The 26,766-nt window shown below is 40.9% G+C and overlaps 2 protein-coding genes across 9 annotated transcripts in view; one reads left to right on the forward strand and one right to left on the reverse strand.

Moving 5' to 3' along the window:
- On the reverse strand, positions 1-25,848 carry lrtm2a (leucine-rich repeats and transmembrane domains 2a). Its single transcript, XM_031313379.2, has 7 exons — positions 25,253-25,848; positions 18,106-18,298; positions 7,073-7,302; positions 4,379-4,504; positions 3,739-3,827; positions 3,204-3,361; positions 1-2,085 (listed from the first exon to the last, which is right to left on the reverse strand). Exons 2-7 carry the CDS (start codon positions 18,182-18,184, stop codon positions 1,544-1,546), a joined length of 1,224 nt encoding a protein of 407 aa, XP_031169239.1. The 5' UTR covers positions 18,185-18,298; positions 25,253-25,848; the 3' UTR covers positions 1-1,543.
- The window catches only part of cacna2d4a (calcium channel, voltage-dependent, alpha 2/delta subunit 4a), an 88,986-nt gene that overhangs the window by 32,425 nt on the left and 29,795 nt on the right, over positions 1-26,766 (forward strand). The window lies entirely within an intron of this gene.

The following is a 26,766-nucleotide window of genomic DNA, read 5'->3' on the forward strand; positions in this document are numbered from 1 at the left end:
TTTAAATCCCTTGTTCGTTATAATGCCTCTGGCAAATCGTCCATTTTAGAAAGAAAGAGGGGGAAGGGAGGAACGAGAGGGAGGACAAAGGGAATCTGATTAGGGAAATAAAGTGCAGGAGTCTGAATATTGTAGTCCTTAGATGACGTTTTGTAGTCCTTGCCAGAAGACAGGGTTCTCTGAGATAGTGCTTTCATGCCATAGTAGCAAACATTCACCTTTGAGGGGTGAAATCAGTCTGCAAATGAGCTCTGAACAAAAGGATAATTCTTGTAAAGCAAAGTCGGTTGTCCTTTAATTCCCAATAACTTCATTAAAAGCATTGTGAATACTTTTCTGACCCAGCCTAGAAGCGTAGTCCAAGGTATACCAGAAAAATAGTTTGTCCGCCATGATACAGTAAGAGGCTTTTCATCTGTTCAGATACTGATCATAATAATTTAACAAGCATCAAGTAAGCAAGTATTCCAAGCAAATTCCAGTTAAAATGGTTTGTTCCACTTTGAAATGATTGAATCGTATACACAGCTCCAGTCTGTGACACCTGGAGGACGTAATTGGTCCAGAGAAGATCCATGAGAAACAGATCTGGTCCTAATAGGGTAGAATATCTAACTGTTGTCTCTGATCTCATGTATTTGAAAGGTCTAGCCTTCCATGAATGATCATTTTGTCAATCCAAATGGTTTCCTGTTCCGTATTAAACATCCCTAACAAGTCTCAGGAGACACAAGACTCTATTAACATATAATCTGTATGTATCCCCAGTATTCTCTCTGCAACAAAGTGCTAGAGAGGTGTTGACTACATAAATGACATCTCTTTGTGTTTATCCATTAAGCTTCCCTAATTACCCCAAGCTTTCCAACACTGGTTGTTTCTTTCACATCAGAGGAGCAGTAGGCCAGATGAGGGTGAAGGGATCTGGGTTGGGGTCCTGGTTTTTGGAGGAACTACTGGCATTGGAGAGGATGAGGAGGAGAAAGATGCAAATCACACTAGAGCTGTGCACTTCCTAATACTACAACTGTGAATATTGGTCCAATCGACACCAAATACTGTAAATCCCTGAAAATTCGATCCAGTTTTACTAATAATGACCAACGTACACCACGAGTGTCTTGTAACAGCTTATGATATGTTTCATACTGGAGAGAGTACCAAATAATTTTTCTCTCAGCTAATTTAATAGTGAATTTAGCAGCAGCCAAAACCTGCAGTACTGTAGGTGGTTGACAGGCGATTTGGAGGGATGATAAGTAACAAATACTGCAGTGAGAATGGCTCCAAATGGAGGAGAGAATCAGGGAACAGATAAAGTATTTGTATGTGAGGTGTTAGAGAGAGGGACAGAGGAAGAAGGTTAAAAATAGAAAGAGGGCAAAGAAAGGAAGACAAAGTGGGAGAAAGATACTATAACTGACTGTGTGCATAAAACAAGCTCTTCCATCTCTCTCCTCTTCGAGCCCTTTTTAATTTTCATCCCTTCCAACCTTTACCCTTTGACATGGCAACCCCCCCCACCCCCCATCCCTTCACTCCTCTAGGCCACAGATGAGATCTGTTTCTCTTCCCTATCCTCCCCGTCTGCGTCTCCGTCTCCGTCTCCCATCAGTGGCTGCCTCTTCTTCAGCTCTCTCTGATACTTGGCCATCAGCGAGGCGTAGATGCAGCCGTAACACGCGGCTGCAACCATCATGATGCAAACGATGCCGCACACCACTCCGGCAATCACAACTGTGCCGATGGCGCGGCGCACGCTCACGGGTCGGTAACGGGCACGGACACAATCCGGAGTTGCCTCTCCGCCTCCACCACCTCCTCCTCCTCCTCCACCTCCCATGTTTGAAGAGGAGTCATGACCAGTGTTGCTTTTGTCAGAAATTGGTGTTGCCCCACTGGGGTTAAGAGCGTTCCTGCTGCAGGGAGGAACACCTCCTTGTCCAGAACGGGAACCCTCACCTCCTCCCCCATTCTCATCTTCAAGTTGGAGGCAGTAGTTGAACATTTCCACTGGAACACCACGGATGTCTCTCCCACGCAGATCCTTCGGTAGCGTGCACTCCACCGCATCCACCTTCCCCCCTGAAGGAGAGAGAAAGAGATGCAGAGACAGGAGGACAGGGAGAGGTCATTTATAAAATGCCTTATGCCTGTAAAGCACTACCAATTAACTGAGAGAGGGGAAGAGATAGAGAGTGGGGTGGTTGTGCAAACACTAGGATGAGTCATACATCACTTAACACACACACAGAGTTTGCCGTGCCCTCTACACTAAGTTGGAGATAGCCTCAAATAAGCCCTTCTATAATTCATGAGATGACATGCCTAGTTTTAGCAGAGCTCTGTGTGGAAGAAAAAAATATCTAACTCACTAATTCCAACAGGCGGCAGGAGGGTGGGGGATCTGCTTTGTTATCATCACGTGCTGCATTTGTCTCCACATAGTATTTGCCTCCAGATTGCGTGTTAGAAAGCCATTGATCCTCACCATCGCCGTCAGATACGTAAAGCAACAGAAACTATGAGATAAAGGCGGAGGACAACAGAAAGATAGAACGAGCAAGTGGTATTTAGCCAGATGCTTTTATCTTTGGCTCGACAAAAGAATCCCCTCTGCAAACAGAGCTCGCTCTCCAAATATCTCCAAACATCCCAGCCGTGTGTACTCGAAGTGGTTTGCAGGAGATAGAAGTCAACACAGACTGCTGTCACCGAGCATTTCACACTTGTTCGGTGCTTTGTCTTACTTTCAACAACATATCGTGCATTATCTACCCTTTTAACAGCTACTGACATGCTTTCATGTTTAACTACGAAATGTCTCCTTGTAATTTTTCTCTGATGCTCTGGCGATTATTAAATTATCATGTCTGCCGTGTGTGTCAGTCTTTGTCTGACTTGTACTGAAGCTGAGCTGGAGAGTAGGGCCCAGCAAAGCAGAAGAGAGTAGAATGAAGCAAAGAGCAGAATGGAGCAGAAAAGAGAAGAGATGCTTCATTAGCGGGGCAGCTGAGGCCCGAGGCGCTGAGGTGAATGTAGATTTTTACACATGAAGAGAGAGCAGAGAGCAGCTGTGGTTATCTGATGTATTTACAGCCTGCAGAGACACGTGGGTAACACACACAGTACACATGTCATATCCCCTAATTGAAATCAGATGCACCCTTTCAAAGCTCCTCTAACATAAATCAAACATCTACCTCTGTACAGCAGCCACTCCATCCAGTGTTTAAAATCGCGGAGGTTGCAGTCACATTCCCAGGGGTTGTGTCCCAGTTCCAGGTGTCGTAGGTTGGCAAGCGGCTCAAACGCTGCCCTCTCCAAACCATGAAGCCTGTTACCCGCTAGAGACAGCCACCTATGAAATAATTAGAATAACATTCATTTACTCTCTTAACTCGAGACAACTTTACCCTTGTGGCACTGCTTTTTAAAGCAGGCAGCTACTACATGTAGTGTACAACCACTACTGGGCAATACTTCAATATGTTGAATTCCATTGTAATTGTATATTGATGATATGATCATATTGTGTTATCATTTGCAAGTTGTAATTACTAACGTAAGGAGTATTTAATTGCATTAAAATGTTTTGTTTGAAGTAAAGCACTGACCTTTGAAATCCTAGCTGGTGGATGGTAATAGTGTTCATAATGTTAACAATGTGATCTAACACTAGTGTTGCTCTGGGGGTCTGTAATAGCACATTAATTGTTGTTAAGTGTTGATTTCTACCTGAGGCTCTGCAGCTCATCCAGTAGCCCCAGAGGAACAGAGGACAGGCCATTCAGGGATAGATCCAGACTCTGAAGACCCCCCAAACCCTGTAGAAACATCAAAACAAGCACTCTATTTAGTCATCTTTTCAGTATGGTATTGTAGTGTACACTTTCCCCCAAACTCGTATTAGTATTATTGGCTTCTTTTACTCTTTCCAAGGGGCTCAGCTCATCCCTCGATGGGCTAATCTTGTTAAATTTAGGATCCCAAGTGAAGTCACAAGCTCACCCTGCAGACTGCTTTGGTTCAGATAAAAGTGGATGAAAGTGTTGAGCAAACGATTTATTACTAATTTACTACCTGGACAGGATCCCAGTCATGTATATCTGCTTTGGTTGGCTCTACTCCTAAACGGAGCCTGTCGAGCCTCGCCCAGGAGTTGAAACAGTGTGTCAGTAGTGGTATCAGCTTCTTTCTTCATTCACATGCTGTAGTATTTTGGTGGATTGAATAATCTGGTGCTATATCTCACACTTTGCATGACTGTATACAGTTTAGCACAGTGTTCTGTATGATTCTTAGTATGAATAAGGTGTTTTCTTGTCTTGTCAGTGAGCTGTATTATATATGGTGTTATGTAATCTACAGTGCCTACCTGGAAGAGGTCTCTGTCCATTACAGTTAGTGAGTTGTTGTGCAGAGTCAGTCTTGTCAGGTTGGACATGTCTCTGAATAATCCAGCTGGTAAATTATCCAGGTAGTTATTAGAGAGGTCCAGCTCCTAAAATACACAAAAAATACATTTTCACTTGCATATACACCTTTGCATTTAACACACCACATGCTTATTGAAAATGACTTTGACATGACAAATGACGTTTTATATTAAACCTTAAGATGGCACTCACATCAAGTGCAATGGTAGGATACGTGTAAAAATCTCCATACTCTAGATCACCAATGTAACAATCAGTCAACAAACTCTTTACAGCAGATAGATGCTCAGCAGTGTGGAAGTAAATTGTCTTTCAGTTCAGCTAATGAGGGAGTTGTACATTAAAGGGGTGATAGAATGATTATATAGGGTATTTCACACTGTTCCTTAAGGTCTCCTAATAGGGTATGTAACATTGATTGGGATGAAAATGGCCCGGTTGCTATTTTATGGGCCCTTATGCATCCCTGTGTTTTGGCCCTATTTGGAACGAGAGCTTTTCTTCCAAATATGGTATGCTCATCAAGTCCAGTCAAGTCAAGTGGGTTTTATTGTCATTTCAACCATATACACTGTATATAGTGAAACGAGATACCGTTTCACCATGGATCAAGTGGTGTTACACATTTAAAATATATAAAAACAACATTATATAAAACGACATTATATACAAACGACATTCGAGACAGTCTACATTTAGTGCACACACATTATAGACTTTACATAAAGTGCAATTACTACTTAAAGTAGAGCATTTAAGACAGACAAGGGACAGGACAGACAACAGACAACAAAAGACAGGGCATAAGTAGACTTGTAACAGAGCATTGATTAAGGTAGGATATATAGAGTTTTAGCAGCATAAAAAAAGTGTGCATTTCAGTTCTGTGTAAAAAATTTGAATCATGTTTTGTTGTTCAACAGTCTGACTGCTTGAGGGAAGAAGCTCTTCCCCATTCTGGAGGTGCAGGCAGTTATACTGTGGTACCTTCTACCTGATGGCAGTAAGGAGAAGAGTGCATGGGACGGGTGTGTTATGTCCTTAACAATGCTTATGGCTTTGCGCAAACAGTGGGTGTTGTAGCTGTCAGAGAGGGAGGGAAGAGAGGCCCCAGTGATCTTTTCAGCCATCCTCACAATCCACTGCAGGGCCTTTCGTTCTGCAGCAGTGCAGTTACTGCAAATGAATATTTAGATGAGCTGCGCACTGATTGGTTGAGTGAACCACATACACATAGGTCTCATATTTCAGACACTGTGACGTTATACATTGTTTGTCTGCTATTTCGTTATTAAATTCACTTCTGAGACTTTTTTATGCGAGAAATCAACTATATAAAGCTCAAATATGGGCCGTTTTACGAAAATTGATGGCTAATTGCAAATTTGGTAAGACGTGTCGGACTTCAGGAGCTCCACACAGTCTGACGAGAAAGCAGCAGCCTGCTGGGCTCTATACCCAGGACAAAGACACCGTTTCTGGTTACTGGACTACCAGGGCTTGGAGCTCCACGGAGCTGACCGGCTGCCGGCATAACTATCGTATATTTACAGTTTGAATTTCGTCACGGCATGTATATCACAGCTACCCTAAGGTCTTACAAACACTTTTGTCCGATTTCAATTTAATGCATTTTTGTGAATTTCAGAGGTCTCAGGCCTCTCGTCAGAGGCAAGCTAGCTCTCATTGATAGAGCTCCCCAGCTCACTCGCGGACAAGAGGTGTTTATTTCCCCAATTGTTTGTTTAAATAACTCAACACACATATCCATTATAAGATTAACTGGAACCGGGCAGCAAGGCAGCAACCCAGGCAGCACCAGCCGACACACAGTCGGACAAAATTTGCAATTAGCCATCAATTAGCCATCTAAATAGTTGATTTCTCGCATAAAAAAGTCTCAGAAGTGAATTTCGTGATAAAATAGCAGATGAACAATGTATACAATTTCTGAGATCTGCGCGACCTATTCAGAAGACTACCTGATCTCAGATCAGTGGTGTAGCCTATGTAAATGTTGGGGCGTGACAAAGATAGAGACCAGAGCCAAATAAGGAGGAGCCACCGAGTTGACGTCAACTCTGTGGTTCATTGAGATTTGCCCGTTTTCAGAGGCAGTTTCAAATTGTGAGATTTGCAGAGGAAAGGGATGTCAATGGGATTTTGAGGTTCTATGTATGTCCTATTTACCCACCAAACTGTTGTTATTATACTATGACAAGGTAAAATCGGTTTTGCATTCTATCACCCCTTTAAGCATTGACAGTGAATTGACCCAATCCATTGTATCTGATGTTCTAAATAACAAACCGTATTTAAGATTGGAAATAAACAGCAGCCAGCAATTGTGACTAATGAGCTAGCAGTTACCCAGCCTATTTTTTATTTTTTTTGCAGGTGCAGTAACGATCCATCATTTTTAGTTCTTAAATTTTGAATTCCAACTGGGCTGTGCTTTGCACACAATATTTCTAATGATGAGTAGCCCTGCAAAACCTTGAAAACAAATGATCACTTATTGTCCTGGGGAAAACACGGCGCACGACATGGTAAACAACAACATAACAACACAACATGTTCAACTTCTAGGAGAAGAAAAATTCCACTGACAACAATATAAAATGGCTGCAGACCTCCAGAGAGGAGAGGTTAGCGAAGGCAGAGGCTCCCAGCGAGGCAAACTTGTTGTTGGCTAGCAGGAGGGAGCGGCTCCATGGAGGCAGGAGGTGAAGGGGCGGCAGGGAGGAGAGACCCCGGCTCCCGCAGTCCACCACCAGGCTGTCTGAGTCGCAGAGACAGGGAGGAGGGCAGGCGGAGGCTGCGGGCAGCAGCGTCGCCACGAGGCAGAGGACACAGAGGAAGACTTGAAGACAAGAAAGAGGAGGAGAGAGAGAAAACAAACATGGTTATTTTTTCAGTGAATTATCTTTTCAGTGTGGAAACCAATCAGGAGGATGTGTACAGAGGACTGCAGAGAAAGTTAAAGAAAAAGGAATGAATCGAAGGATGGAGTGAGTGGTTTAAAGTGGAAATGATTGTATAGAAACCAGGACTATAGCTTTCACAGAAGCTTTTACAGTTGTCTAAAAACATGCAAAAAGAGATAAGATTAGTTCTACATATTTGTCTCTAGCCTATTCTGGCTAGTATTTCCAAGGCAGCAGGCTAATCACAAAGACATCTCTTTAAAACAAAAAGCTCTACTTGTTTGTTTTGTCTTGTATTTTTGAGTGTGTCTGTCCTTTTCTTTGTCTTTCTGTGTGTATGTTTATTGCATCTCACAGCAGTCTGAGTGACACTCGTGAGGAAAATCCCTTCTGTTTTATTCATTTTTGACTTATTGTTTCCTTCAGACTATAGTCATTTCACCATTTCCAGTCATACTATCTCTTTCTTTCTCTCTGTTCCTTTTTCATTATCTTTCTAGTTTTTGTGTTCATCTTTATTTGCTCCTTTTCTGTCTATTTTTGCATCTATCAATTCAGGCCTTTTCATTAATTTCTTTTCATTAATTTCTTTTCATATTCATTTGTTTGTCTGTCTGTCTGTATTTGCATCTGTCTGTTTCTCTCTTCACTCTGTAATTCTCTCTCGCCCACTTTAGTCTCTATCTTTCTCATTCTCTTTCACTTTGAGTCTCTCGGCACTGCTCTGTATTCCCTCAGTGTCTCGTTACAGTGGCTGACTTTGTTTCTGTCCAATGGCTTATCAGCACGACTTATGCTTTATCTCTCTGTGTATGTGTATGTGTATGTGTGTGTGTGTGTGGGTATATGCTTGTGCGCCCGTGCGTGTGTGCCTGTGCGTGTGTGTTAAGCACCAACAAAGCGTGATATTAAGAAAACTACTCTGTCTAAACTCCAGACACAGACACAGCACTTTTTTACTTCCTGACAAGACGGTTTGCTTCAACAGCAGATTTCATCATTTGCATCATCTACATATTATTAGCATCTATTTCTCAGCGTGCCATTGCCTTTTGTCACACTATGTGTCACCCACTCCCTGTTGTATTTTCTCTCTCTGTTAGTCCATCTGTTTTTCTCAAAATTTGCTCTGTTTCTCATTTCCTCCCTCTTTCCTCTCACTCCCTTTCACCACATTGGCCGTCTGGCTCTAAGAGTGATGAAACTCTGTGAAATAGCCCTTTTACTGGACACTCCACATTCTGATATGTTACAATTGTCATGAAAATCCGATGATATGAGTGATTGCATCATGAAAGTCGTCTCATTCTTCTAAAGTAGGGCGACTTTCCTCTGGCCCTCTTATCTTACTACTGATAAAATATGAGCCTTCCAATGGCGCAGTGAGAAAGAGAGTTGAGAGGATGCTTTAAACATCACATTAAAATCATTTTTATTCCCTTTAAACTGGTCATAAATAGACTTCAAGTGAGAACAGACAGTGAACTTTATTAATCATAAATGATGAGTAATGCTGAATGATTTAAGAAAATTATGTAGTAGTTGAATTTTTTTTCATATATTTTTTCAATATTTTTCAAAATATTGTTGAAGAGACAGTTTGACATTTTGGGAAATACCTTTTGGGAAATATGCAGATACTCAGCAGCCGGTTAGCTTAGTTTAGCATAAAGACTGGAGGCATGGAGAAACAGCTAGTTGGTCACCTGACAAGCTCACAGGGACGTCAGACTCCAGGAAGTTACTGTGTCCGGACATGAACTAGTCCGACACATAACCCCACTAACGCCACATGTGGTTTTCACACTTAGATTTTTGTACGGATTAAAGAAACATGATAAAATGGTTAAATAAGTGAGCTTAAAGAGTGCTCTTTTCGTTCTGTTTTTGCTAACTGTTTCTCCCTGTTTCCAGTCTTTATGCTAAGCTAAGCTAACTGGTTGCTGGCTATAGCTTGATGTTTATTGTCCGTACATGTACATGTGAGTATCTAACTCGTAAAGAAAATGGATAAGTGCATTTCCCAAATTGCATAACAATTGCTTTAATTATGAGTCATTTTATGTGAGTCATGTCTGATTTTAAAGGTTTTTTGTATGCATCTCAACCCCTCCAAAGGTAATAATATCCATCTTTTTTTTAACAGCAAATGTGCAAACACAAAATGTCAGAATTCAGAGATTAGTTTGATTATATTTATCTCCCTAATCTTTGTTACTTGAAAGGTTTCATGGCGATTAGAAATTGTATTGCATAACACTTTGTTGAAACATCTGGAAACTACATTGTATAGTTGTGTGAAAACACACTGACAACGGTCTAGAAATAGCATCTTTTATCAGACAGCTTTTACCTGTCAGTCAGACAGAACATGACCTCCCATAACCAGGACACTGCACCATTTTACATCCCGAACCAAAAAGGGTCAGAAAGTAAAGACTGTGGCCTTGTAAGAGAGATCAGTGTGTGACCTCTCCCTCCCTGTTCCTGTATCTATTATCCTCTCTGCTCCATCCAGCAGTATAATCCTAATCTCTGGGAAAATTAACGCCACTTCATAAATGGATGAAAGCACAGATTTTGAAGTATCCTGAAGCGTCCTGTGCCATCGTACTTTGTGGTGGAAATGCTTCAGAGCGCCAGTCTTCACTGCGGCAGCTCAGTAGGAATCTAGAAGGATTTTGCTGCACAGTGTGAATTTCCTAGAACAGGTTTGAAAAGGTACAGTGGTGCGGGAGATTTGTTAGGAGAATGTAGTTCAGACGTAGAAGTACTGTTATACAACTGAGAGAGAGAGAGTGAAAGAGAGCCGTGAAGAGAGAGAAACTGTGTATACTTTGCTGCTTCTCCCTCATATCATGTCATATTTCAAATTCCAGTCATCTTTGTTCACCTTTTCATCTCTCTCAGCTTGAGGTATGGACTTTATTTTGCAAAGTTAATTTTTTTTTCTGCCCTTACTCTTTCATTCCTTTCTCCTCACCACAACCTCTCCTCTCCCTCTCTTACTGTACATTATAACTCCCCCTCACCCCCTCCCACCCTTCCTCAGTGCTGAAGCCTATCTTCCAACATTTATGAGTCGTTTTAGCTGCTCTCATGGAGGAGGTAGTTGTTGTTTTGGCTTATTTTAGCTGCTGCAAATCCTCTCTGCTGTAGCGCTCCACGCAGCCAAACCAGAGGGAAAACATTCAGCCACAGTCAGAGGAAGATAGGGAGGTTCAGTCCAAATAAGTCTTAAGTGGTTCTGTGCAGTTTAATTCAGTACGAACAGACTTCAGACTGAATCTTTTATAAGAATTCCCAAACACATACCGTAAAAGTGCTGACATTTAGGGCAAATGTAGGCTGGCAATGCTTTCAGCAATGGGAAATAAACTGAGACACGACATTAAAATGCAACACCATGTTCCTGTTTGATTGAAGACTTCTGAGGCAACTCTTAGAGCAGTATTGCCCAGTAGACTCCCAACACCCCCAAGTAGTTGTCAGCTTTCTTTTAGTTGGCATGGTGACTGGCACACCCATCTACAGTCCGTGCACGAGTGTGTTTGAAGTTGTGAAAGGGTTCAAATAACACAGGTCATAGGTAATCTTTCAATTGGGATAATTAACTGTCTGTAAGTGTATGTTTGCATGCTCATTTGTATGTATGTGTGTTATGCTGTGTGCAGTCACTTGGGTGTCTTGTAGTACTTTCTGTCTATTTAGTTTCTCTATCTGTACAAAGTTGCAGGATTATGGTACACACACAAATCTACACAGACATCTTTTTTTCTACTGCCATTTATTTTTAGTGTTTGTCACCTTCATAGGCATATGAAGAGTCGTATGACTCCTGTAAATGTGGGGATGTTTGACAGTGTCTCCTAGGCAACACTGCTTGACAACTCTGGGGCCTCAGCTGTTTGTAAGTTTATATCCAGGGGCCCCTGGGTGACACTGGACCCAGCTATGATGTCATCACTGCAGGCACCTTTGTTATTGAGCCCAGTTGCATGTTACCAAGGGGCCAAGCTGTTTACCATGCAAGCGACGGACTCGCTGCTATCTTATTACTAGAACGACCAGCTGCCCTCCATGCAACAGAGCACTTGTATTTCTTACTCAACTATATTTTCAACTATGTTTCACATGGTCCTCTGTGCTGGAGTCTCACTCAAGGAGTTTAGATTTAACTCCTGTGACTTTCAATACCAGCTACATTACCTGATACAACATTACAGTATGGCTTCACTTGCATGTAGTTACCAACCCTGAATCTCCTCGGTGGGAATTTTAGGGGCAGTATCATTGAAAATGTTTTGAATACAATAAAGCATGATAATAAAGAGGCCAATGTGTATTAACTGTACACTGGTTGGTCTTCCTCAAATCAACTAGTGCCTTCAGTAGGAGCAATAACGGTGGCATATTGTTGACAATATATAATTATATTGTATGCATGGTAGTCACACTTAAATTTTGGCTGCAAGGATCCAGTTTTATTAAAGTGATGATATAAAACGTTGAAGATATTTGTGTCAGCAGAGGCATGATGGATATGTGATAATGCCTTCACTTGTTTGAGTAACAGAGAAGTATCTTAAAAATTATTATTCGTCATATCTGATGTATAATCTACCATCTGTCATATCTCAACACACTGTGTAGCCTGTCTTTCTACAGCAACAGTGTCTGTGTAATCTGTCAGAGGCTGTTACATGTCTGATCTCCACCGTAACCTGAGTCCTCATTTAGTTAGCAGATGGAAAATAGCCAGCCAGCGTGTGGTTACAAAGTGTGCGTGTGCTCGCCTTGAATGTTTGTGTGTTTGAATCTCTTTATACACTATACTGTCTACCATATCACTATATGCATGGCTTTTCTGTGTAAGGCTTTGAAACAGATAAAAAAGAATACACAACACTAGTACAAATACAGTATAATATCGAGGTCCCAGCTGTGTCACCGCATTATTTCAACATTAACATGGTAATGCTGTGTTACCGTAGCAACCAAGTGCTATAGACGTTGGTAAAAAGAAAAGAGGAGACATAAGGAGGGAGAAGTTTGTGGTTCACATCAAAATCCCCATCATTTAACCCACATTATTTTTTTTCTCTCATGCACAAAACCTTTCTGCCTGACTCTTGGGCACTTAAGTGCTTACTCACACACAGAAAGTCATGGTCACACACACACACACACACACACACACACACACACACACACACACATATCACCGTTGCTGTTATAAAAGCAGATGTTTGTTCTACAAGAAAACGTCCTTCAACAATAATAGACAACAAAATCAAATTTGTATGTGGAACAGCATATTGAACCTTTACTGATATTCCAGCCAATCATCCTTCATAACGACCATTGAAGAGTGTGTCCTATATAGCCAGTACTGACACATGCGTACATCAGTTGAGGATAAGCAGGAACAGGGTGTAGGGATTTAGGCTGTACTCCTGCTGACAGTGTGAGGAGAAGAGAAGAGGAGAAGTTGTAGTAGTCCTCCAACATCTTGTTTTTTATACTTTATTTATTAGCCCCTATGGGTATATAAGGGAATATTTCTCTTTATTTCTGTCTTTCTCCCCTCTCTGTTTACTCTTGTCCCTCTCTCATCCTCCATTTCTCTCCCACCTACTCTCTCTCTCTCTCTGCCTCCCCTGTCCATTTCTCCTGGGATAAATTCTGCATCGGTAAGACAGAATCATTATTTTGACTTGGAGGGGTGAGTGGGGAAAATGTAGGCTGATCTGCCTCTCTAATTCATGCTATCTGTATCAATTTGTTGGGACACACACACACGAAAGCATGGCCCATGGGAGAGTATGACATGCAATGACATTGTTTTTGTGATAGTAGCTATTAATTAGCAGGAGTGACAGGAAAGACAAAGAAGGGGAGAGATAAAGAGATAGGAACGAAAAAAGTGACGGAAAATAAATTATCAGTAAAGCATACTTTGAGGCCAGTTTCAGCAAATCCACAGCTACATATTTCACTGTCACACCATCTATTTGATGGATGTGGCATTGCTTTCTACTGACCACTCAACTGGGCCTCAGAATTTGGAGAGAAAATAAAGGATGCTTGGCTTTTGATTTGTCACATCCGCATCAGTGTGACTAGAATAGAATAGAATCTGCCTTGGATGTGTGACAAGTCGTAATGTATGCCCACTCTTTCCTGAGAAGGGATGGATAGACAGATGGTATTGATGGCGCACATACACACACAATATTGTGAGAGATAATTGTCGTGTTTTGGTTTTATTATCATCGTTTCGTGATTTTTTAGTTGGTTATTTGTCATTTGCTGATAGAAGATAGATAGGTAAATAGATAGATAGATTTGAAGTAGTAGCTCAAATTCTAGTATTAGACTTGATTGTACACTACTTGAGATCTCTTATCATGCTAATTTGATGCCCTTTTCAGAGGTGTGTGGAGTGTTCACAAAGACAAATCAAGCATATCTCAAATGGCTATATTATTCAGGACCATTATCAGTCATTTTATATGGTTACTTGGTGAGTAAAGTACTATTTCTTCTCAGGAATGGGCCCTTTCCTTGCCACTGTCACACCAAATGTTTGCTCTTGGGGGAATTGTTGGGTCTCTATAAATTATAGAGTGTGGTCTAGACCTACTCTATTTGTAAAGTGTCCTGAGATAACTTCTGTTATGATTTGACACTATAAATCCAATTGAATTGAATTACTTCGGTATCGCTCAGCAAGTGCTAAACTGTTTGTGGTGCAGAGGATGATCCAGATTTATCCCAGCCAATGTCCTTTGAAAGTGGGCCAATACCATGTATTTGTTTGTTTCATCTGGCACATTCCTGTTGCACCTGCACCAAACTATAGTGTGGTCAGAAGAGAAGTGAAAATAAATAATAATGTGCATGCAGGCTTCTGCAGGCATTGTGCCCAACTGGGAGCTAGTTCAAGGACACCCTAGCTGAAGCAATCTTCTAATTCCTACATAACGCTAGTAGCCAAGCTGACGTAATGTCACCGCAACAATAAACTATACGTTAATTCCTAGATCACAAACATTACAAGCCACCACCACTAAGGAGGTCAGGGGTCAAAGCCACAGTGCCGTGTTAGAGGATAATATTTCTGTATTCCTAGAAAGATCAGTGCTATAAACCACTGTAGGAGAGAGGACAAGAATACATGTATATAGTAGAAAATGAAAGAGTAAAATTCAAGTTGCCCCTCAATGGAGAAACCTTGTTGTTTTAAAGTTTACTCCTTGTGAGTACATGTGGTTCCTCATTCTCGAAATAACTTTCAATTATATTAAAATGGCTATTGATTACATACTTGAATTTGCCAGATGCTTTGGATTGTTTGCCAACAAGCTGCCATTCCAGTTTCTATTTAACTCAAGTCTCATGTAACAATAAGGGATCAGGCTCCACTCCAAGCCTAATGCCACATACACACACACACACACACACACACACACACACACACACACACACACACACACTTTGTCACACTGCTGTGGCTTCATGCCAAACCCATCAACCCAGCAGGGTTGAAAAGTGCCACCAGCTACTAACCACCCAGTAATGAATTTGGTTTGTTGATACCTTCTCACAGCTGACCAATGTCTTTAAAAGTAGAAATCAAACTAGCTTGTTAAACAAGTAATGTGTCCAATTAATTTAACAGCCAGATTAGCTGCTGCAGTCAGACAGAAAGTTAGTTTTGACTGTATAGCTCTACTGTGGCTCTGTTCCAAACCTTATGCTACTCTTTTCGTCACAGCACTGTTTTACAGCTGTACTCCTGGCATTATGCTACAACCTCAATCGCTGTATTATGGCTCCATTCCAAATCAAATGTTTTAACCTCAGTCATCGGATCCATTCAAAGCCAAATCCTCCCTCCTTTCACCCTCTCTCTCTGTCACTTTCTCTGTCACTCTTTTGATTATGTGGTCAGTTAATCTGCCGGCTTTGTTTGGAACTGCAACAAGGTGCATAAACACGCACAGTGGACCAGATAAGCTACCGTGTGTTTATGTGTGAATAGGAATGAATTCATGCCTGCGTATGCAAATGTGTGTTGTGTCAGATGAGACAGTTTGCTGGTATCGTGGAGGCCTGGAGGTACCATATGGCCTCTCCTCCTTCATCCTTTGTTTTCCAAATTGTCTTTTCTCTTTCACTACACCTTTTTAATCTCACATCTCTCTTCCTCTCCCTTCCCGACTGTTTCTATCTTTTTTTTATCACTTCCTCTGTCTCTCACATTTCTTATTTTGCCCTCTACTTTGCACTTTTTTTGAAGCTCTTTTTTTCTTTTTCTGTGGTGTTATGTCACTTTCAAGCTCTTCTATCTTTTCTTTGCAGTTTTGGTACCACTTTTTATTTTCACAACCTGGCAAGCCAAACATTAGTATTAATGGCATAGAAATGATCTCCAGTATCAGTTTTTATATTCCATCTCTCTCCCTTTGTTTTGGGAAATTGCATGAATGAAGAAAACCTGAATTAAGATGAGAATCTTTCCTGCGAACATGCACATTTGTCCTGATTATAAAACCATCTACAAATTATAAAACCACTTGACTAATATATATGCTTTCAGTGACAAATAAATTATGCAAAAACCTGTGATGGAAATGCATTTATTGATCATTTGGCACAATTTCTTTTTTTACTTTGAGCCACAACATTTTACAATTGGCTTTGAATACTGAAAAACACCCATAAACTAAGCATTCTCCACCACCTTTCAGAAAAGTAATAACACTTTCTTTCTCATGTAGGTTACAACCTTTCATTGTAGATTAACGGCCATTAGTTGAAAATATAGCCAACACTGGTGACACTGAAGAATGCCAACACTCATTTTTCTTGTCTTTTTTCTGTCCCTCTGAAATCTTTTGCTTAAGCCCTGCTGATGAAAGCACACATTTGATTTTTGCAACATTTGAAAAATTTGGACTATATTACCAGAATACTAAATGGAAACTAATCTTTTGTATCCTCAGTCTGTCAAATTCTATTTCTAAATGAACTCAGCTTTAAAGGACAGATCCTTGATCCTGTAATGACTGTTAATCTGACATATTTGTTGGCTCTGATTTGATGGGATGCCTTACCCCTTTCTTCTCCTATCTTCCAGTCACTTGGGACGTGTGTTTGTGTGTGACTGTGTGTATAATAGTGTGTGAGGACCTTCAAGAGTAATAGCAGAGATCAGAGAGCTTCCAAGCTTTATGAGAAAAATACAGAGATAGTGAAAAAGCAAAGGAGAGAGGCAGAGAAAACACCTGTTTTGAAAATGCTTGGCAGTATTGATTATGCACATGTCAAGGAAGAATTGAGCTGAGTGAGAGAGACTGTTTTGGCAATATTGTGTTACCTTAATGCAAAGAACGTAATTGCATGGAAGAGACGGTGACTAACGGAGAACCTTTTAGATTGTTATTCCTAAAAGGCTTTAGCAATACTGTTAATGTAATATTTATGGTGAGAAAACCTAATGAAATACACTGAGAGGGAAACCGAGACTGATCATGCAGTTATATTGAAATGAATTTAATGCAGAGATGGATGAAACAATGAAGAAAAGGTAGAGGACAGGTGAAGAGAGAAAGGAAGAGGTATGAGGTGATGGAGATAGAGGGAGATCTGGTTGCCCAGAGAGAGGTGTATCTATCGATTTAGAGGCACTGTGTGGGTGTGTGGAGGGTCTGACAGATAGTGTTGCCCTGGTATTTAGTGTCTCCCCTGTTACACAGAAGTTTGTGGGGGCGTTTTTGCCAGACACCTTTGGAACAATAATACGTCTCCAACAGGAAGACAAAGATCCCCGTTTTTATGGTCTCTTTTCTTTTTAATGTAAAGCCATTTATTTCCTACAGAGACTGCGGCATGTGTGCACCTTTTGTGTCAAGTTTGCCTATTAGCTGAGAAAGTGTCTGGAGTCTCTCAGAGAGCAAGATCCATCCACTCCACTAGCTAATCCACAACACGCAGCTGTCATATCTGTTGCTATGCCACCCGACTTCCGATGGATTTTTGTTTTGACTGAGTGGTATAAAAGAGAGAGAGATTGTGGGGGGAGAGAGAGACGGGGGCTGTGGGCAGAAAATTAGAGGAAGAGGGAAGAAGAGACGTATATGTCTTTATATATATATATATATATATATATATATATAAGAAGACATATACGTCTTAGCATATATGGAAGTGAGATATGTATAAGTATATATGTAAGAAAAAGATGAAAACCAAGAAGAGAAAAATGTGAGGGGAAAAAAGAAAGGACAGGAGAAAGGGGGAAAAAAGGAAAGGGAAGCAAAGAAGGTAAAATGCATAGGAAGACAGACAAATAACCTGCAGGTCTCTCCCCCATCATTCTCTTCCCAAGTTGTTTTGTTTCCACAGACTGCTGGCTGTATTAATACATACAGTAATGTGGCATTTCACTGGAGGACTTGGCACGTGGCCAAAGCCGGCTCAATGCCCTCACCCGCTGTGTGTGTGTGTGTGTGTGTGTGTGTGTGTGTGTGTGTGTGTGTGTGTGTGTGTGTCTGGGCATGCTAACATTAGCAGCTGTCAAAACAGACAGTGTTTCTCCTTTCGTGTGTGGTTAGAAGTACAATAAATGGGAAAAAATAGAGCAGAGTTGAGTAGGAACAGAGCACTTTTTTCTCCTCTTCTTGACTTTTTCTTAACTCTCTCATCTTTTTCATCTGCTTTTGTCGACTCACCAGGTCTGGCCAGGTGGTAGGTGGTATAGGTGGGTGAGGGCAGGCCGATGCCCCCAGGGGGGTGGGTGTGTGGGGGCATGACACAGAGCTCTGCAGCCTTCCTCTGTCAGAGGGGCGGGGCTATGGGGGTGTCAAGCCACCATGCCTGCAGCCTCCACTAGGGCGGCGACTGTGAAAAGCTACACCAAAACACCTGAGGAGAGAGAAAAAAATGAGTGAGACAGACAGACAGTCAGGCAGACAGACAGATAGATAGATAGATAGATAGATAGATAGATAGATAGATAGATAGATAGATGAGGCAGTATCACATCACATTGTTATTGCACAGGACTACACAAACTAATGTGCACCTGCACACATGCATACACACACCCGTATACACCAGCAGGCGCTGTGTCTGTGTGTTTGCCAGAAGGCTTCCCTGCATACATTAAAAGCGTATTTCTGTGCGTATGCATGTGTTTGCACCTATGCTACCTTTTGTGTGTATGTACTGTATGTGTGCGTAAGTGCATGTGCACAAGCATAGCAAGCGACCCCACCTATAAATAATAGATGTTTGTGTCTTTGGCAGTTTACACAATCAGTTTGCCTTTCCCACAGACAGACCCCCTACTGCTACTGTCTGGCACAGAGACTGACACACAGAGAGAGAAACAAAGGGAGCGTGACACAGGCGGAGAGAGGGGAGGAAGAGAGAGGAGGGGAAAGGTAGCGAGGCACGGAAAAGACATTAACTCAGAAATGAGACATATGGACGGAACAAAAAGTGTGAAAAAGTAAGAGAAAGAATTAATGGGGAAAATAAAAAAAGACATTGTATCTGTTTGTATGTGTGATACTGCCAAAGTACCCTTGGGCAAGGCAGGAGACAGTAGAGTGCTGCTGACATTTTGACCTCTTCGCTAAATAAATAAAGGTAACACAGCAATAGTAAACCTAAAGTGAATTCTGAGTAAACAGCAAGAAACATGTCACCTCAAGAGTACATCTAGTTCCTGAAATTCTAATGTGTTGGAGACGACGGTGTCAAACTGATTCCATAAATTATATCAGCTCTGAAATCTCTGAAGTCATTCATATGATCCACCTCAGCAAATCTGTTAAAAATAATCAACAAACTTTTCCAATAAAGAAAATTAACTGTTCAAGACTGTTCACATCAAACTATTGGACCGCAAGTTTAATAAGACCGCTCTATAGCAGTTACTATTGCCTGTGATCGACTCATCTGGAATGTCATGGAAAATTGCGGTGCAAAAGAAACAAGTCTTGTTACTGTTGTATACAATAAAGTTAGTTGTATAGTTATAATATTGTTTTTTCTCCTGTTTTAGTTGTCATTTTGTTTTCTGTACTAATATGATGGTTGATTGGTTGCAATTTGTTTGCTTTTGTCGTTGTGATAGATGGACTTTTATATTGAGAAAAAAGTTGAGAAAAAAAAAGACCCAGTCCAATTACAGCAGTGTAATGAAACATATCCCACATGCTTTGAAAAAGATGAGTCTTCTTGTCACTGTTGAATCATTACAGTAAAAATAGGTTTGACGAGTGGGAAATTACCATGGGAGAAAGCTCGTTGGAACCTCAATACCACATGGCTGATGCACGCAATTGACTCGCACCCCATGGGCCAATCAGTGTAATTTTGAAAATGCTGGAGTGCTGCTGTGACATGCATCTTTTTTCCTATTTCCCATCATCAAAACCCAATCAGCAGTGTGTGAAATTTCGCACTAATCAGATTAGGCTGTTGTTCCATGGTTTAGCGGGTTAGTTTGTGGGGAAAACTTTTCCTGCACCGCTCATTTTGCCATAAAGTTGAATGGTGGTGAATGTGCATTTGTGCGTGTGTTTACACTCATTTGTGGATGTGTGTGCACTGATTATGTAAATTAGCACCTGTACCGCCTTAAATAGGCATGTTAAGCAAAAATGATTGCGAATATTTGGAGGTTAAAGTGGATGTGTTAGGGAAAAATATAAAGAGGAAAACATGATAGATGGATTTAGATGAAGATAGACAGACAGTAAATTCAACTTTCTATGCATATGGTCAAGCTGACAGACAGTAGCTGCTGTCACTTCTAAAAGTAACACTCATCAATCTGTTCAGAGTGTCAGGGAGTTATTTACAACTGGTCATACATGCTTTAGTGGAAACTGGAGGAGAGGAGAGGAGAAGAAAAGGAAGTGGGGGAAGAGGTGAAATAAGTGAGAAGGTGATGACGAGGAAAAGAAGTGTAGAAAAGAGACAGCGATGACAGGATAAAAAGGAAATGTAGGCGAGGCAGCAAATATGGTTAGGTAAAAAAAGAAATGCAATGGGTGAACAGAGAGGACATTAAAATTCTCCTCCACAACCTCTGCAATGTTTTGGTGTGTGTGTGTGATTGTGTATGTGCACTCTGTGGTGCTATTTGTGTTATCATTATTGCTATTAGTACCTGCCAGACACTGAACAAAGTATAAAGCTCTTGCCTAATCCCTTTGCTCTCTCCCTTCTTTCTTTATATTCCCTCTGCATATTATGCCTCTTTTCCTCTCCATCATCTCTTCATCTTTATCCTTTAACTTTCTTTATGACCTTCATCTTTCAATGTTCACTATTCCCTTCCCTCCTTGCCCTCTCTCTCATTCCATCTCTCCCTCTCTGGCTCTTTCCTCTCCTTGACAAAGTAACAGAGGCATGTACCGAGGATATTCGGCAGATGGATTTCCTGCATGTGATTAAAGTAACATTAGCCAGGCTCTACTGGGAAATTTCTGTTGTTCTTTTTAAATGAGCACATGAGCTTCATTTGACGAATTCTGAAGCACAGATGAGAAATGAAGGGAACTCAAGGAATTTGGGAAGATTCCTCTCTGTTCTCTAGCTGTACATGTTTTCCTTTTTCAGTGTGCTCGGTGGTGTGAATTTATTTCAAGATCAAAATGGTAGCGCCACAGAGCTGTTTTAAAAAAAAAAAACATATAGTGTATGTATGTATATGCAAGAGGAGAAATAAGCTTAACAGACAGCTCCATTGTAATTACCCTTTTTTACTGACTTCAATTTTTTTTATTTATATACTGTAGAACATCAAACAAAGCATTCTTCACACATTGAGATGAATGCTTTTTTTCCTTTGTTGTAGTACATTCAACTAAACATTTCTGCAGCAATTTCAAGTTGTGTGAAACCAATCTTTAATTCCTGCTTCAGCTTTAGGACTGTATGTGTTGCCTTGTTGTGCATGTTGGCCATTTGTCAAATGATTCATGGCTTTATCTTTCTTTATTTTGATTTATTTTGGGGAGGAAAACAGTTTGGCTGGGAAGCAGTGTGTGACTTTATGAGCATAAAGTAAAATCATGTCAAATGTCTGCATTGATACAAAATGGTGAACAGGGCTTATATCAGGTTTATAGCCAAATACACGTTTATTGCTTGCTTCTCATTGTTTTCAATAACATTTTGGAAACGAATGGGAGTGGATGAAAAAGAGAGGCAGAAATAACATTTTATCAGTTCAAAATGAGAAAAATATAATTTATTAATGCACATGATGAAATGTGCCCACATTTCATGCGCACAATCATGCTGGAACTGTCACTTAAATGATGTATTGGAGTTGTCGCAGAAGGTCACCTCTGCAGTCACATGCTACTGTTCGCCCATCAGTTTCCATCACGTTAAATGGGTGGTCTAGTGGTAAGCCTGTCTGTCAGGCTATTCTCAGAAAGCTTTTTTTACCAATTTGACCTGAACACAGGGGCAGCCAAAATCCACACATGCACCCATGCACACATTCACACACGTGTAAATACTTGGGTGCTAAATTGGCCTGCATGTTGGGGAGTCAAGTAACACCTCCTCCCCTTCTCTGGGCTCCTCTTCTCTCTCCTCTCCTCTTTCCGTCCTATTTTTCACTCTGTTTATTCCACTAACTGTTTCCTGTCCGCACATAAGCCGGATTTATACTCCGCGGGGGGTTGCAGAAGCTTCATGCAGAGCCTCCAACGTGCATTTCCTCAAAAATGTAACCACACACCTGGGGGCAGACATAACAAGTAGAGACCACCAACTGGGATTGGTCAACTTAGTCTGCTTGTGTTTTGTCCCACACGTTTATGATGCAGGAAGGGATTGTTGATAGTGAGGAAGCGAGATGAAGAAAGGCTCAGCAATGTCCCTTTTTTATTTATGCTTGACAAATGTATATTTTGTGATCTAGAAAATCCATTTCCAGTAAGCATCTCCACCATGATCATCCCTCTCTATCACAATGTGAATAAAACAATGTAAACATGATTACTGTAGGTACTGTAAATGCTGATTTTATGTCTCAGTCATCTAAAGTAGCTGGACAAATTTGTATTTTGCCTTTTCCAGTTAAACTTCCCCATCATGTCTCATTTAACCAACCATGACAACGTTAAAGTAAGAGTGTAAACAAGATAACTTCAGGTAGAAAATAAATGCATAACAGCTGGAAAATGTACATCACGACCATTTAGTATTGTGTTGGGTTTTACTGTATGAGTTTGAATTTGCATATGCGTGCACAGCTTTGCTTGATGTGCCCACTTCAGCTCCTTTTTAAGGGCATTTCATCATTCTTGTGACATGCCTACTTGGCTTGACTAATAGTTTTTAATCAACTTGGCTGGAATTCTGTCCAATTTGGCACCAAATTGAAATCCACCTGCACTCAAGAGGACGTCTATCCATGTGTGAAGGCAGGTGTGTGTGTGTGTGTGTGTGTGTGTGTGTGTGTGTGTGTGTGTGTGTGTGTGTGTGTGTGTGTGTGTGTGTGTGTGTGTGTGTGTGTGTGTGTGGCCCCTGAATGAGTGACATCACAGCTATAAACACACAGCCCAATTATTCACCTTCAGCTCTACCCTTTACTCCCTCTTTACACACACACACACACACACACACACACACATTAGCATTTGGCAGTTGGCTGGTGTTTGATTCAAGTCTTGTTTAAGGGATCGATCATGTCAGATTATTTGACAAAATAAATCACATTATACAATGAAGAGTCATAGCTCAAGTCATAATAACTGACAGGGTTAAGTGCATACCTGCTGTTGAATGTTCATGTGTGTGTGTCTGTGTAGGTGTGTTTGTAACAGTGCAGGTTGCTAACAAAGGCATATGAGCCTGCCAAGCTCCTCTAAATCAATTTTTAATGGCTTTCTTACACAGGAGAGTAGAGAGATTGGGGCAACACAACACATACAGCGGACACACACACACACACACACACACACACACACACACACACACACATGCACACACACACACACACACACACACACACACACACACCTAAGCACATGCCAATAGCTTGACAACATGTGTTGACAGGCACATGGTGCAAAAATATGTACATATATATATAATTACACATACATGTGGGTATGCTGACACATATTGTACACACACACACACACACACACACACACACGTTGTAAGAGTGTGCACATGTCCATAAACACACACATTTAGTTCAAGCATACATGTTAATGCATAGCATGCAGGTCATATTTTGTGGTATATTATAGTTACCAACATGTAAATGTACATTTTCAGTGTTCTAGTCTAGTACCACACTCTTAAATTACAGTATGTGCTGCAGTAAAATACACTTTATTATTATTAACCCAACAATATATATAATAGTTTTGTTTTTTGTTTAAGCACATTAATAATATCACCCGTACTGTACACATGTCTGTTAGAAATGATAGGCATGTCAAAAACAAGGTTAGAGCCTACAGTGTTTTACAGCAGGTAAAAAAGCAGCACGCTACACAGTGGGCATCAGACTGAGAATCAACAGGACACCATAAAATAGAACCTATAAAGGGTTTTAACTTGATTAAGATTACATAAGATACTGTGTAGTTTAAAGAAACAAGTAGACTAAAGGCAGCCAAATAAAACAATTAATGTGTCTATTTAAATTAGATTTATACAAATAAATAACTTATTTGAGCTACATTAGTTTGTCTATAAAGTTGTTTACATGGGTTATGCAAAGCCCATAATAAAAAAGGGGCACATGATAGGATATTAATTGTGCTGTTCTGAACACACTTTTCTCCCTACATGACCATTACAAAATAAATGGCTATAAAAAAAAAATCCTTAGCATCATGCAGATTAAACTTTTTGATTCCCAATATATTAACTGTTAGGCCTAATGTATGGTAGGAATAGCTGTATAAAATTATTTATTTATGTTTAGTCAGCCAGACAGAGCTAGATAAAGTCTTTAATGCACTTAAAGCTTTGGCATGGAATCAGGAAGCCTGGATGTGCAGCTTTCACTGGAATCCATGGGCTGCCATGTTTGAATACCTCATGCATTTTAAAAATATCTAAGGGTGGTACATGTGGTATGCTAAAACAATATCCCAGAATATTTGCAGCATATTAACCTTAGCTAGGCTAGATCTCAACAGATTATGCCTCAAGAGGTTTGGTAGTAGCAGACAAAGAGTTACCATAAGACTTCTCTTACAATCAAGTGGCTTATAATGAAGTGGAATGAAAAAAAAAAGTCCTATTCTGTTCCCTAACATCCATCATACTGTATGTTTAGACCAAACCATTTACTGTTTATGCCCTGCAGGGTATGTTGTTATTTTCAAATATTAGAGCCATAAGTATCTTTTCAACGTAATATTTCTTTTAAGGTCTTGAATGGTTTACTACTGCCTGTCTTTATATGTACTTCTTTCATGTTTAACTGTAAAATATAAATAACAGAAAGAAATACGCCCATACTTGTGTATGAATAAACCACTGACGCTCTCACCTTTTCCCACTGCCCATCTCTGCAAGCTTTGCCCCAGAACCACAGCCCAAAAATCCCAGTGAATGTGCATGTTGTGTGTATCCAGGAAACAGGTAGGGCTGACATTTTCAGCATCCACCTCCTCACAGCATGTACCTTTGGCTCCATCAAAAAAAAAATGTTTGCTAAAAAAAAGGCAAGTCTGTCCCTGTCTGCACTCTACTTTGTGTGATATAGTACATCTTTAACCCAAGTCGTAAAATGAGATCAGGAGCAGTTACAATGAAATGAAGTGTGTTTGTGTGTATGAGTGATTAGAAGAGAACTAACACCACAAACAGACTTACCTTTTGACCAAATATCTCAGACTGCACCAGCCTTATAGCTTTCTCCCAAGAGCCATCCTCAGCAAAAAATATCCTTAAATTAAAAATAAATAAATAAAAAAAAGATCAAAAATCTCAAAAAAGAAAACCTGTTACCCCTTCAGTTAAAGAAATCCATGTATTCAAGATCACGGTCAAAGGAATAATGTAAGAATAATCCTCCTTTCTGTATGGAGACAATCCCCCAGCATCCCTTCAACCCACCAATAAATTGTGAAAAAGGAGGGATTGTGGAAAAACAAATGAGGTGAAGAGAGGCTTAGACACAAGAGGAGGGAAGAGAGGATGAGGTCCGCAGAGGGAGAGGGATGTAGATAGTTAATCCTTTTCTTCGGATCTATTCCCTATATGAATGACACATCCAGCGCCGTCCTGTTCACTGGCTTGTGCGCTGCCGTGTGCGTCTGAGAGGCGTGAGTGTGTGTGTGTGAGAGAGAGAGAGAGAGGGAGAGAGGGAGAGAGAGAGAGAATGAGACAACAGTGTTAGGTTGCTGGCGTCACGCGCTTGCCCTTCTGTGTGTCTGTGTGGCTATGTTTGTGATTCCTGCACTCACCACGCGTCGGAGTGTGTGTGTGTGTGTGTGTGTTTATCCATGCATGTACACTTAAGGGCTGTCTTTCTGGTGTGTGTGTGTGTGTGTGTGTTTGTGCCCCCACCTCCCCTTCTTTTCCCTATGTGTGTGCAGTTGTGCATGTGGCAGGAAAATGTGTGTGTGTGTGTGTGTGTGTGTGTGTGTGTGTGTGTGTGTGTGTGTGTGTGTGTGTGTGTGTGTCTTGTCAAATATAGTAACATTAGTGTATGTTGCCTCTGTCTGCCTGCAGCTCTCCCACTGTGACAGAGAGAGGATAAGGGAGGTGGAATACAGAGTGATAATACAAAAGAGTGAAAGCCGAGAGATATAGGAGTAGGAGTTGGAGGAGGGGAGGGCAAAAAGAAAGGGAGAAAGTAAAAAAAAGAGAGAGAGGGAGGTGGCAAGAAAAATAGACAAGAGGTTGGTTGAAAAGGATAAAGGTTGGAGGGAGGACGAGGACAGGGAGGGATGGAGGGAGATAGAAGGGGGAGAGACAGAAAGAGAGATGCAAGAAAGAAAGCTGTAGCACTGGAAGGAGGGAGGAAGGGAGGGATCAGCTGATTTCAGTGAAGATGAGAATCTCCCTCTGCCACATGGGCTTTTCTCCTCCCTCGATTTTTTTTCTCCTTTTTTTCTCCTCCCGTCTCTCTCACTTGGCTTTCATTGTCATTCTATTCCCTGTGGCAGCTCTCGTAATGGCTGGTTTTGTGAGTATGTGTGTGTGTGTGTGTGTGTGTGTGTGTGTGTGTGTGTGTGCGTGCAGAGCATGTTTGTGCACACATGTTTTAGAGAGCTTGTACTTGTATTTCTCACATTGTGGGGACAACAAGGGACAAAAAGCTGGTCCTCACAGGGTGTTAGGTTAAGGTTAGGGTAAATCCTCAAGAAGTTGTAAGCCAGTGT

The sequence above is a fragment of the Sander lucioperca genome, chromosome 20, assembly GCF_008315115.2.
Source record: "Sander lucioperca isolate FBNREF2018 chromosome 20, SLUC_FBN_1.2, whole genome shotgun sequence".
In the NCBI taxonomy this organism is placed as follows: domain Eukaryota; kingdom Metazoa; phylum Chordata; class Actinopteri; order Perciformes; family Percidae; genus Sander; species Sander lucioperca.